This window comes from Vombatus ursinus, unplaced genomic scaffold (assembly GCF_900497805.2).
Source record: "Vombatus ursinus unplaced genomic scaffold, bare-nosed wombat genome assembly UNPS02014770.1, whole genome shotgun sequence".
Classification (NCBI taxonomy): Eukaryota; Metazoa; Chordata; class Mammalia; order Diprotodontia; family Vombatidae; genus Vombatus; species Vombatus ursinus.
The window spans coordinates 24,024,634-24,038,920 of record NW_020954548.1 but is presented as its reverse complement, the minus strand read 5'-3'; the positions used below and the strand labels follow the sequence as shown (position 1 = coordinate 24,038,920).

Below are 14,287 nucleotides of genomic sequence, written 5' to 3'. Positions count from 1 at the left end.
AGAGGAGACAACATGAACATATGTAAGCATATATAAAATAAAAGGTATTTTTTGAAGGAAAAGACCCTAGAAGGGAATGGAATCAGGAAAGGTTTCATGTAGAGACTACTTAAGCTGAGCCTTAAAGAAAACCAGGAATTCCAAGACAAGAGGTTAGGAGAGAATGCATTCCTGACAAAGGGAATATGCATAGGCAAGAAGAGAGATGAAGTGTTATTTGTGGGAAACAGGTAGAAGACCAATTTGCTTGGAGCACCAGCATGTATGGAAGGAAGTAATGTATAGTGAGGCTAGATGGTAGAGATGGCCAAAAACCAAACCTATGGGAAGATTCATTTAAAAAGCACAAAAGAGGAGGAGCAGCTAACTTAGGCCACTGGGAGTGAATGTATTCAAGGAGACTGGAGCAGAACCAGGTGAATATTGTCAGTTCCAAATGCTGCAAGTAAGATCAAGAAAGATGGGGACTGAAGAAAGGACATTGGGCTTAGCAACTGGAGTGTCATTTGGTAAACTTCTGAGAGCAGATTTAGCAGATTGGTAGAGATTGAAGCCAGATTGCCAGGCATTGGGAGTGAGTTGCATGGTGTAGTGAAATCTTTGGTCTAGATGACTTTTCCCAAGACAATAGATATTAAAAGAGGAGAGAGATGGTACAGGAGTTGGATGAGATTAAAGGGTCATGGGTTTACCTTTTTTTTTTTTTAAAGGATTGGTGAAACTTGAATTAGGGTAGTAGAAGAGGATAACAGCTTACAGCTGGGTGTCAGATATTCCCAAATGCTCCATTGTGGTTATGGTCCAGTTGATTCTTTATAATGACAACACTTCAGAGATTTGTGATTTCTTCAAAGCAGGTATTCTTTCCAGTGATGCAGTTGGCAAATTGTTATGGCTGCCCATCTAATGTGACTGTTCTCAAAGTCCCTCACAGTTGTCTACCTAAATTGGAATAGGGATTTCCTCACTTTCTCTTGACATAGCCATAATATCAATGGGTAACCCAGTCTTTGCTTTGTCACATACTCAGCTTACTTTTTCAACATTATATTTTTTTGATATTCTACTTACTTCTCTTTTTGTAATTTCTTATTTGTAGTGTTTTCCCCCTTCTCACACTCATCATGTATCTCTTGCCCTTTGGTTGATCCTTAACTTCAGTTCTTTGTAGACTGTAGTATTCCAAGACTTCAGCATATCATATTATGTTACTAGAAAAATATTGGTATTAAAATAAGAGGGACCCTTGTTTCAGGAGGAAGCTTGAGGTCTTTATAATAAGTGCAGTTTCCTAAAGGCAACCCCCCCTCAAATTCTGGGCCCAAGTCATTGTCTGCTGCGTCGTCCTATCCTATCTGTCTGTATTCATGGAGCCTGAGACACTAGTATACACTTCATAGCTCATATAACCTACTCTGTATCATAGTTTAGACAGTAGACAATCTTAGTATCTACTTAATTTTTCCTTGTGATTTGAGGAATTATACTTCTCAGTTATAGATTCTGACTTGTTAGCAGGCCTGTTATAGTTGGCACAATACTAATGTGCAAACTAGTCTCTTGAAGGCTTTATCACCTGGAGGGAATTATTTTTTGTCCTGGACTTAGTGCTGAATCTCTTCAGTGATAGTGATGACCCCCTTTGGAAAGCATATATCTCCCTGTTTTCTGTCCTTTTTTTTTTTTTTGACACTAATGATTAGAGAGTCGTTAGCCAAAGTTTTCTGTTGTTAGATTTTTTCTGATTCTTGTATGATTTTGACACTTGCATGGGAGACACATTATTGCAGCAGAACCTCTAAAGGCAGTGCTTTGCTGTACCAAATTAAAAAAAATTTTTTTGCCCTAAGTACAATGGAATCTTGTTTCTTCATATCTTTCATTCACTTGTGTGGTGGTAAAGATGTGGTCCTCTATGAAATATCACTTGAGAAAGCCTGCCTGTTTGCTTCTCAAACCTTCACTAATAAAAATACCCTTGATGCATATGTAGGCCTCTTCTTGCAAAGAATTTGTGTATGTGGAAAATGTCCTTGATAACATATGTAAATTTTTCTTGTAAAATTTTTATGTACATGAAAAGTTAGATATATGAGCTTGCTAGTTATTAATAGTCTCTTCATTGTCCTTTTTTTTTTGTAATCATAACTATTTTTTCTCCCATAAATTCAACTTTTCCCCTTTTTAGACACTTGCTTGTTGATACCTCAATACCCTGCAAGTGGTATTTCTTACAGAATGGTCCTTCTTTGTGCTCATTTTCTCATCTTTGTTTTCTTCAGTGCCATTTCCACTTCCTCCAAAAGCACATTTGGGACTGTATTGTTCAGAGTCAATATGTGATACTTTTACTGTTCTTGATGGTGAAAAGTGTTTGTTATGAAAATCTTTGTAGATCTTTACCATCTTTCATCTCCTTGTTGTCTTCCTTCTAGTTTCATCGGTGCATACTTTTACATTCCACTGGTGGTGTTGTATGGCTTCAAGACATGGAACACAACAGTCTCCGAAGAACTGGAAGTGAATATCACACAAAGGGCAATGGAGAGGTGCATGGTGGGTGTGAACAGGCTGCAACATATAACAAATGGGGAACTTTGAAGAAGACCAGAAATAAAAGGTTTCATCATGAAATGTATGGTAGAAAAAGATGGGCTGGTCATGTGTTGAGAGGAAGGTATGAAAGGTAGACAGCCTGAGTACTCATAGATATCCTTGCTATGTTGGGAGACAACCAGAAGGGCATCTAGCACATTTGGTGGACAACTGTGATGCGCTTATGGAAGGCTCTGACCCAGAGTCATGTAGCATGGGTAGGCTAGGATGGGTTACTGTGTGGTTGGAAGCAACATCCAAATTGATGAGATTTCACCAAGCATTTGATTATGACTTATAGAGAAGGCTTAGTTTTTTAAAGTGCTTTTCCCCTCAACTATGTTAAGCTGTTTTATGAGGCAATGCCCATGCATTTTTTTGCACTCTTTTTGTAAAGTTTTACAAGTGAGTTTATATTTCTAAGCAAATGTTGCCTTGAACCTACGATTGTTGGCAAGTAGGTCAAGTGTTTGCCAAGTCAGGTAGTTGTTTAGTCTTTTTTTTTGGACTTTTATGTCAATTGATTTATATTAGTTAAACCTCCATAAAATTAGTCATGATCTTTGTTAATGTCCTTTCTTCTGCCTATTTCTGGTATTTCATCATTAATAATTTGCTTAAGTAGGTTGGGTTAGAGTTGTTTTAATGTCATGCCATATCATATTCATTTTTATACTTTTAGCTTTGTATATTGATTTTGATCTTTGCTCAGTGATCTCACTGGACACAACTCAATCTGGAATTAATTCCACATTAGTAATAGGTCTTTTCTTGTCTCAAACTTTAATGAGTTTTACTTATTATGATATTTAGTGCTTGCCAAGGCCTAGTGTCTTCTGAGTCTTTTCTTTAAGAAGGTATCCATGTTGAATAGTCACAAATCTTGCATGTGTTTTTACATGTCTTTGGCTTTTCTTATTCCTTACTCTTGAACAATTTTTGCCAAGACATTTTTTGCTGTTTTCACCTTTTCCTCCCTTTGTGTTTAAGTCACTGAATAACAAGGTTATTAATTTAATTTGAACAGTCTTTTTGAGTACTTCATAAAAGTTCTGTGCCTCTTTCTGTTTTGTTTTTGCTTTTTGGTGAGACAATTGGGGTTAAGTGACTTGCCCAGGGTCACACAGCTAGTAAGTGCTAAGTATCTGAGGCTGGATTTGAACTCAGGTCCTACGGACTCCAAGGCTGTAGCTCTATCCACTGTGCCACCTAGCTGCCCCACTTTGCCTCTAACAGGTATTTGTGTGTTCACTGTTCTTATTTTGAAGTTAGTTTTCTTTTCCAGAGGATTTTAATGAGCACTGTAACACAAGGTGACCACACAATGCATGAAATGATATTTCTTGTTGCCTTTATGTGCAGAATAAAATGAAATCTGCCCATTCCTTTCTTTACAGACCTTTCCTAAGAGAATGTGTGAGCCTTCCTGTCATATGGCTATAGGTTTTCTAGGTTCATTCAGAGCAAGAATACCAAGACTGCTGTGATTTAGTTCTTATAGTATATGTATTTGGTCACTGGACAAGACCTTACATTTAGAGTTCTAGCAGCTAAGTTACTATTTATTGATTATCAAAAAGCCATGTGACTCTCAGTACCCTGTGTCCCCTTTTTAATCACTTGACTATTGTTACTGCAGAATTAGCAGGGCTGCCCAGGGCTGAGAGAGTTTTGTATTTTTCTTTTTAGCCTGGGTTGTCATAACCAAAGAAATCACAGTCAATTTGCCTGCCTGTTTGTGATGAACCATTTTGTAATTAGGTAGGGTGTTCCTCAGCAAGTGCTCATTCTTTTTCACTGGAATAGCCCTAGGAACCCAGAGTCCCCTCCATGCTCATGATGATGCATGAGGGTAGGACTTTTTGTATGTTCCTTAAAACACCCTTATGAAATAGGGCTTTTAGATTTATTTCCATTTTGAAAATGAGGAAACTAAGGCTGAGAAAGATTATGGGACTTGCTCAATATTACAGCTGTAATAGGTTCAAAAAAAGAATGCAATATTCTTTCTAATATAATAATGGATATTCATACTGGGAGTCCCTAAAGTCTTAGTGAAGTTTTAAACTTTAATAGCAAAAAATCTGCTCTAAAACTTAGAGGTGTCTTGGGACACCCAGATAGTCCTTTAAAGTTTTAAAAGTACTTTATGTTGGGGCAGCTAGGTGGCACAGTGGATAGAGCACCGGCCCTGAAGTCAGGAGGACCTGAGTTCAAATTCGGCCTCATCTGTGTGACCCTGGGCAAGTCACTTAACCCCAATTGCCTAAAAAGGGGGAAAAAATACTTTATGTTATCTCATTTGATCATTATGGAAACTGTGTAAGGGAGGTGTTACAAATATTATTATTCTACTTTTACATATGAGGAAAGAGGCTCAGAGAGGATAGTGACTTGCCTCAGCGTCACAAAGGAGGATTTGAGCCTAGGTTTTCTTGATTTCATGTTCAGGACACTAGACTCTGCAGTGTCTATAGCAGTGAGTTCTGTAGTTCAAGGGAAGAAGAGACATTTTTGGGGTGAGGGAGAAATCCTCATCAAAGATGTGATTATTTAGCTGGGTCTTATTGGATAGATAAGATAGGCCGAGATAAGATGAATGACATTGAGCAGAGTAGGAGGATAAAAGCACATTCATGGGCATGTAGTTTCCAACATAAATTGTTTTGAGTGTAGGGTACATGGGGAATTGAACTGTATTAGGCTGTGCCATTGGAGAAGGAAATGGCAAACCACTCCAGTATCTTTGCCAAGGAAACCCCTCAAGGGGTCATGAAGAGTCGGACAGGACTGAAAAATGACTGAATAGCAAAAAGACTGTGCCATTGTATGAAAAGGTTTTGACTTGGTCAGGAAAATCTAACCATACTATGTGAAATCTCTTATAACAAAGTAATATATTAGTAGGTACAAAATGATTGAATACTGATGACATATTTATTCGTTTACAGGGCAAAACTTAGTCAACATGGAGGCAGCAGAGGTGGATAGCCCCCCGAATCTGAGTTGTAAGATCATGACTTTCAGACCTTCTATGGATGAATTTAGAGAGTTCAATAAATATTTAGCATATATGGAGTCTAAAGGAGCTCATAGAGCAGGACTTGCTAAGGTAAGAAAGCCTTCAACTATTCAGTTATTTTGTTTTTTGTATTACAAACAATTTTTTGCTTATCTTCAAGTTTTAGTCTCTGTTTCTTTCTCTTTTTTTTCTTTTCTTTTCTTCTTCTTTTTTTTTTGGCTAGGCAATGGAGTTAAGTGACTTGCCCAGGGTCCCATAGCTAGAAAGTGTTATGTGTCTGAGGTTGGATTTGAATTCAGGCCCTCCTGAATCCAGGGCCACTGCTCTATCCATTGTGCCACCTAGTTGCCCCAAATCTTCTGTTTCTTGATATGGGAAGTTACTTTTGAATGATATTACAGATTCATCAGAATCTAGAATCTAGAATATCAGAATATCAGAATGTTCTTCCTTAGCTATTTATAACTTTGCTAGTTTGATGAATTTATAAGTTTGGATATTCCCTACCCTGATGGAGATCACACCCTTTACAGATGTCTCATTTTGTTGTTTCAGTGAGCTTGAAGCCTATGTCATTATATGACTTGCCTCTTCAAGCTTTGTCTCTCACTCTTGTAATATGGCCAGCATACTTATTTTCACAACTCTGCGTGTCCTTGATATAATGCCTTTCATATAATTTTTTTAGTATAAGTTGTTGGAGAAACCATGAATGAGCCTGCTTATGCTCATTGTGATTCTTCTTTTACCCTTTTGGAATTTTTGTGATTTTTGTTCTGAACCCACAGTGTACTGTTGCCAGTGAAATTTAACAAAAGGGTAAACTGAGGCAGTACTCTTAGCAAAATAACAGTTTATTAATAGATCTCCAAACCTATTAATAAGAAGGTCTCTGGTTTGCCTCCCTTTGTGCCAAAGGCCCCAAAATAAAGGCCAACAGTGCCTCTTAAATCTACATTTGTCTTCCTTCTGAATGGCCTCATAGACCATCATTTGGGCCTTCTCTGGCAAAGGCAAGATTGATGCACACCTTAATGAGGAGGTGGGTTAATAGTTCTCACTTCCTCCCTATTACTTCGTTATGGTGGGGGTAGGGCAGGGAAAGAGGCTAGATTAATCCTGTAGGTGAAAGGGAAAGTGGGTTGATCTTCAGATATGACTGATTATGCCCATCTCTGACATTTAAGAAATGCTAGCTGCTTTATGAGACCCAGCTGCCTCTAGCAATTGTGGCTAGAAAACCAGAAGCCTTCTCAATGAGGTTCTCACCCTTTGGTCTCCCCCTTGTAGACCAGGAAGCCCTAGAATCAGTAAGGAATAAACACAGCAAGGCCTTATATTATCTATTCATGTTAGTTGCATAAATATAAAGATATGTTCTACTGTAGAAAATAGTCTGAGAAATTCTGCCTTTTCCCTGCTGTGTTTTCGTTAATCCAGACATGCATGGATTCTCATAAAGATTTTATAGCAATGAGAAAACAGGCAAAATTGGTCAGTAGTTGCTGAAATGTATGTGTGTGTACATATAAATGTTTATATATAATACATAGACATATAATATATCAAACATTATGATATAATGTACATAATATAGTATACACATGTATGTACTTTATATACGTATATGTATGTGTGTTTATATTATATATATATGTATGTATGTATATAAACTTTTTGAGTGGAATACAAAAACATTCATTACCTTTTTGATTCTTTGGAATTTTCCTTATTTGCACATTGATCCCTAAGTGCTTGTGTTACCTTCAGCACAGCTTTCTTCTTTATAGAAAAAAATCCACTTTTTAGAATAGGTTCAGCACCTCCTTCCTTCTTTTCATTTTATAACTTCTGTAAATATTACATTGGATGCTGAGTTGATAGAGTTTAAATGTAGTCGTTCTACTTTTATTGCTGATGAGAATAAGTCACTTTGAAAAGGTTTCCACATCTGTTCCCATTGTGTTCTGTTTATCTTTGGCTCATGTACAGATAGATGCTTTTAGGAAAATGCTTTAGTGAAAGACTTTGCAGGTCTGTCTTCTAAATTCCTTTTTGCTATTTTGTGATTTGATGTTGTTTATAAGCTTCAATCATCCTCTTTATATTATTTTTTGATATGGGCTTTTACTCATGTTGCCTTTGGCTGCTGTTTCTTACTACTGGGTAAATATCTCTGAGACTTTGTCCTCGTGTGACCAAGGATAAATCATTTCACCTCTTGGGGGGGCTCCTTGCACATCTGTAAAGCAAGAGAATCAGATTAGATGACCTAGGTTTGTAGAACTCATTCCAAGGGTTAGGCTGTTCTTCCCATTCCCCAAAGTTTTGCAGCAGGCGCCTTATAAATAAATAGTTACGTAATAAGCCTTACATTCATACTACTAAAAGGTGAACACATTAACCTAACATACATCTAATGTGTATCATTTGGGTTATTGAAGGACTTGATTTGCAGTTGGCTAGATCTTGGATGAAAAGACAGTGCACTGAGCATGAATAACTTTTTTTTCTTTATTTTTATGATTTATTTTTAAAAAATATTCTGAGTTGCAAATTCTCTCCTTCCCTCCCACAACTCCCCTATCCATTGAGAAGGCAAGCAATATCATATAAGTTAAACATGTGAAGTCATAGAAGACATATTTCCATTAGCCACATTGTAAAAAAACCCAGAACAAAACAATACAAAGCAAAAAACACAAAGAGAAAAAGTGTGCTTCAAGCTGCATTCATAATTCATCAGTTCTCTCACTGGAGGCAGATAGCATTTTTGATCATGGGTCTTTTGCAGTTGCCTTGAACCATTGTCTTGATCAGAATAGCCAAGTCTTTCACAGTTGATCATAGTACAATATTACTGTTACCCTGTTTTCCTAGTTCTGCTCGTATAACTTTGCATCAGTTCATCAAAGTCTTTCCAGATTTTTCTTGAAGCCATCCTGCTCATCATTTCATACAGCATGGTAATATTTCATCACCGTCATATACTGTATTCACCATAAATACTTTCCAAAACCCACTGAGGTAGTTCCAGATGAAGCCCTTGCTCCTCTGGGCCTCCAGCAGTTTTTTCCTCCAGCCTTCTTCTATTAAGCTAATACAAGTATCATTGTACACGTGAAGATTGAAGGAGGTTTTTAGTATTATTCAGTTTGAGGCTGGATTGCTCATGTGTAAACAGAAAGAAAAGTTCCTTTTTAGGTATCATTCTTTATGAGTAAAGCCCCCACTCTTTGAAGATCTAATTGGTTGAGATTTAGATGCTTTAGTTCATGGACAATCTTTTCCATTCTCATAATTGGCTTTTGACCACTAGCAACTTAAAATATTGGCATCTCTTTTCTGAGAAGAAGCCTTTGATGACCTAGTTCTAATAAACTCAAGGAAGGTGAACACTAAATGATATTGTGGGGTAGGTTGGGCAGGATACTCATCTTGGGTACTCTTGGCTATTCTTAGATATCCTGAAAACAATCTTGTTGACAGTTAATGTTATTGTAGACTGGATGAGGTTAAACCTTTTTACAAAAGTTAGAAGAAAAAAGGAGTCTGAACTCTTGACTTGCAGATTTATAAGGCTCTATGTCGCAGATTCTTTTTTTTTCTACATAGTACTTTTTTCCCCCAATTACACACAAAGATAGTTTTCAATATTATTATTATTGTTGTTGTTGTTGTTGTTATTGTTATTATTTTTGCTTTCTGGTGAGGCAGTCAGGTAGGGTTAAGTGACCTACCCAGGGTCATGCATCTTGTAAGTGTCATGTGTCTGAGGCTAAATTTGAATTAAGGTCCTCCTCACTCCGAGGCAAGAGCTCTATCCATGGTGCCACCTAGCTGCCCCTTCAACATTCATTTTTGTAAAATTTTGAGTTCCAAATTTTTCTTCCTCTTTCACTCCCCTCCCCCTTCTCTTCCCTCTCTCCTCCCCAAGACAGCAAACAGTCTGATGTAGGTTATGCATGTATAATTATGTTAAACATATCTCCACATTAGTCATGTTGTGAAAGAAGAATCAGAACAAAAAAAACTACAAGAAAGAAAACATAAAAAGCAAAGTGAAAATAGTATGTTTTGATCTGCCTTCAGACTATCAGTTCTTTCTCTGGATGTAGTTAGCATTTTCCATCACGAATCTTTTGGAATTATCTTAGATCATTGTATTGCTGAGAAGAGCTATGTCTGTCATAGTTAATCATTGCACAATGTTGCTGTTCCTGTGTATTTGTTCTGTGTATAGTGTATGGTGTTCTGGTTCTGCTCACTTCACTCATATCAGTTCATATAAGTTTTTCCAGGTTTTTCTGAAATCTGCCTACTCATCATTTCTTATAGCCAATAGTATTCCATTACATTCATATACCACAACTTGTGCAGCCATTCCCCAATTAATGGGCATCCCCTCAATTTCCAATTCTTTTTTATTTATTTATTTATTTTTATTTTTATATAATTTTTTGCTTTTTGGTGAGGCAGTCGGGGTTAAGTGAGTTGTCCAGGTTCACATAGCTAGTAAGTCAATTTCCAATTCTTTGCTACCGCAAAAAGAGCTGTTATAAATATTTTTGTAAACATGGGTCCTTTTCCCCTTTTTTTTTTAAAAATCTCTTTGGGATACAGTCCTAGAAGTGGTATTGTTGGGTCAAAAGGCTATGCATAGTTTTATAACCCTTTGGGCATAGTTCTAAATTGCTCTCCAGAATGGTTGGATCAGTTCACAACTCTACCAACAATGCAGTAGTGTTCCAATTTTCTCACATCTTCTCCAACATTTATCGTTTTCCTTTTCTATCCTTTTCTATCGTATTAGCTAATCTGATAGGTGTGAGGTGATAACTCAGAGTTGTTTTAATTTGCATTTTTATAATCAATAATTATTTAGAGCATTTTGTCTTATATTTATAGCTAGCTTTAATTTCTCCATCTGACAGCTGCCTATTCATATCCTTTGACCATTTATCAATTGGGGAATGACTTGTATTCTTATAAATTTGGCTCATTTCTGTATATATTTTAGAAAGGAGGCCTTTATCAGAAACATTGGCTGTAAAAATTGTTTCCCAGCTTTTTGCTTTCCTGCTACTCTTGGTTGCATTGGTTTTGTTTATGCAAAACCTTTTTAATTTGATGTAATCAAAATTATCCATTTTGCATTTCTTAATGTTGTATGTCACTTATTTGGTCATAAATTCTCCCGTTCTCCATAGATCTGACAGGAAAACTATTCCTTGGTCTCCAGATTTGCTTATGATATCATTCCTTTTGTCTGGTTCATGCACCCATTTCAACCTTATCTTGGTATAGTGTGTGAGATGTTGTTCTGTGTTTCTGCATACTAGTTTCTGTCATACTATTTTCCAGTTTTCCCTCTAGTTTTTGTCAAATAGTGAGTTCTTATCCCAGAAGCTAGAGTCTTTGGGTTTATCGAACAGTAAATTACTATAGTCATTGACTACTGTGTCTTGTTGCCTAACTTATTCCACTGATTCACCACATTATTTTTAGCCAGTGACATATAATATAGTTTTTTTTAAACTTTTTTTTTTCTTTTAGGCAGTTGGGGTTAAGTGACTTGCCCAGGGTCACACAGCTAGTAAGTGTCAAGTGTCTGGTCTGAGGCCGGATTTGAACTCAGGTCCTCCTGACTTCAGGGCCGGTGCTCTATCCACTGCGCCACCTAGCTGCTCCCCATATAATATAGTTTTAAATCTGGTATGGCTAGGCCACCTTCCTTTGCATTTTTTTTCATTGATTTCCTTAATATTCTTGACCTTTTGTTCTTCCAGATGAATTTTGTTATTCTTTTTTCTAGCTCTATAAAATAATTTTTTGATAGTTTGATTGGTACAGCACTGGCTAAATAAATTAATTTAGGTAGTATTGTCATTTTTATTGTATTAGCTCGGCCTACCCATGAAAAATTGACATTTTTCCAATTGTTTAGATCTGACTTTATTTGTGTGAAAAGTGTTTTGTAATAGTATTCATATAGTTCCTGGATTTGTCTTGGTAGGTAGACTGCCAAATATTTTCTATTCTCTACAGATATTTTAAATAGATTTTCTATCTCTTGCTGCTGGGCATTGTAGGTAATATATAGAAATGCTGATGATTTATGTGGGTTTATTCTATATCCTGCAACTTTGCTAAAGTTATTTGCTTCAAGTAGTTTTTTAATTGATTTTTATATGATTCTTTAAAGTATACCATCATCTGCAAAGAGTGATTGTTTTGTTTCTGCATTGTTTATTCTAATTCCTTCAATTTCTTTTTCTTTTCTTATTGCTAAAAGTAACATTTCTAGTACAATATTGAATAATGGTGGTGATGATCAGGATTTATTGGGAAGGCTTCTAGCTTATCTCTATTACATATAATGCTTGCTGATGGTTTTAAATAGATATTGCTTACCATCTTATGGAAAACTACATTTATTCCTATACTCTCTAGTGTTTTTGATAGGAATGGGTGTTGTATTTTGTCAAAAGCCTTTTCTGAGTCTATTGAGATAACGATATGATTTCTGTTAGTTTTGTTATTAATATGGTCAATTATGTTGATAGTATTGAACCAGCCCTGCATCCCTGGTTATAAATTCCACTTGGTCATAGTGTATTATACTTGAGATAAATTGCTGCAATCTCTTTACTATTATTTTATTTAAAATTTTTTCATCAATATTCATTAGGGACATTGGTCTATAATTTTCTATGTTTTGGTTCTTCCTGGTTTAGGTATCAGCACCAGACTTGTGTCATGAAAGGAATTTGATAGGACTCCTTCACCTATTTTTCCAAATAGTTTATATAGTATTGGAATTAATTGTTCTTTAAATGATTGGTAGAATTCACTTGTAAATCCATCTGGCCCTGGAGATTTTTTCTTAGGGAGTTTATTGATGGCGCATTCAATTTCTTTTTCTACAGTGTGGTTATTCAAGTATTTTATTTCCTTATTTGTTAATTTGGGCAATTTATATTTTTGTAAATGTTCATCCATTTCACTGAGATTTTCAGATTTATTGGCATACCATTGGGCAAAATAGCTCCTAATTATTATTTTAATTTCCTCTTCATTGATAGTCGATTCACACTTTTTCATTTTTAATACTGGTAATTTGGTTTTCTTTTTTTTTCCCAATCAGATGAAGCAAAGGTTTATCTATTTTATTGTTTTTTCCACAAAACAAACTCTTAGTTAATTTTATTAGTTCAATAGATTTCTTACTTTCAGTTTTAATAATATCTCCTTTGATTTTCAGAATTTCTAATTTGTTATTTAATTAAGGTTTTTATTTTGTTCTTTTTCTAGCTTTTTTAGCATAATTCATTGATCTCCTCTTTCTGTATTTTATTCATGTAAGCATTTAGAGATATAAAACTTCCCCTAAGAACTGCTTTTGTAGTATCCCGTAAGTTTTGTTATGTTGTCTCATTATTGTTATTCTCTTGTTTGAAGTTATTGTTTCTGTGATTTGTTTTTGACCCACTCATTCTTTGGGATTAAATTATTTAGTTTCCAATTAATTTATAGCTGATCTGTCCATGGCCTTTTATTACATGTAATTTTTATTGCATCATGATCTAAAAAGGATACATTTACTATTTCTGCCTTTCTGCATTTGATTGTGAGGTTTTTATGCCCTAATACATGGTCAGTTTTTGTGTAGGTTGCATGTACCACTGAGAAAAAGGTATATTCCATTCTATCCCCCTTCAGTTTTAGTTTATTGTATCTAACTTTTCTAAAATTCCGTTTGCCTCCTTAATTTGTTTCTTTATTATTTTGTGGTTGGATTTATCTAGTGCTGAGAGGGGGAGGTTGAGGTCCCCCACAAGTATAGTTTTGCTGTCTATTTCTTCCTGCAACTCACTTAACTTCTGTAAGAATTTGAATGTTTTACCACTTGGTACATATTTGTTTAGTATTGATATTATTTTTGCTTTTGCTTTGTCTGAGATCACCTGGCATGATAAGTTTTCATTTTTTTACCCCTTCACATATTCTGCTCCAGCCTCTTACCTTTACTCTGTGTATATCTCTCTGCTTCAAATGTGTTTCTTACAAACAACATATTGTATGATTCTGGTTTTTAATCAGCTCTGCTATCTACTTCCATTTTGTGGGAGAGTTTATCCTATTCATATTCACAGTTATGATTACTTACTTTATATTTCCCTTTATCCTATTTTTCTCTCTCGTTTCACTCTGTCCCTCCTCAACAGTTTTGCTTCTGACCACCCCCTCCCTCAATCTGCCCTCCCTTCTATTAGTTCCCCCTTTCCTTTTACCTTTCCCTCCTATCAGCCCCCCTCCCCCTTTTCCTTTTTTGTTTCCTTTTCCATTCTTACTTCCCTTTAGGGTAAGAAAAATTTCTGTACCCAACTGAGTGTGTCTGTTATTCCTTCTTTGAGCCAAATCTGATGAGAGTAAGGTTCAAGCAATGCTCACTGTCTCCCTTCTTTCCCTTTAGTGTAATTGATCTTTTGTACCTCTTCACATTATATAATTTACTCTATTCTGCCTCTCCCTTTCTTCTTCTCCCAGTATAATTTTTTTTACCCCTTAATTTTTTTTTTAAATATCACCACATCAAAGTGATCTTAAACCCATACAATCTTCCTATGTATACTCTTTCTAACTGCTCTAATAGAGCTACACTTCTTG

General features: G+C 35.8%; 1 protein-coding gene across 4 annotated transcripts in view; it reads left to right on the top strand.

The window, feature by feature from the left end:
- KDM4C (lysine demethylase 4C) overlaps nucleotides 1-14,287 on the top strand; it is a 480,568-nt gene that overhangs the window by 37,449 nt on the left and 428,832 nt on the right. For 2 of the 4 annotated variants that reach the window (XM_027862930.1, XM_027862929.1), the window contains exons 2-3: nucleotides 2,436-2,556; nucleotides 5,547-5,707. In XM_027862930.1, the coding sequence (XP_027718731.1) occupies nucleotides 2,490-2,556; nucleotides 5,547-5,707 (228 nt within the window). In that variant the 5' untranslated portion in view covers nucleotides 2,436-2,489. Of the gene's footprint in view, nucleotides 1-2,435; nucleotides 2,557-5,546; nucleotides 5,708-14,287 lie in introns of those variants that run through there. The other 2 variants (XM_027862927.1, XM_027862928.1) reach the window with 2 other exon arrangements.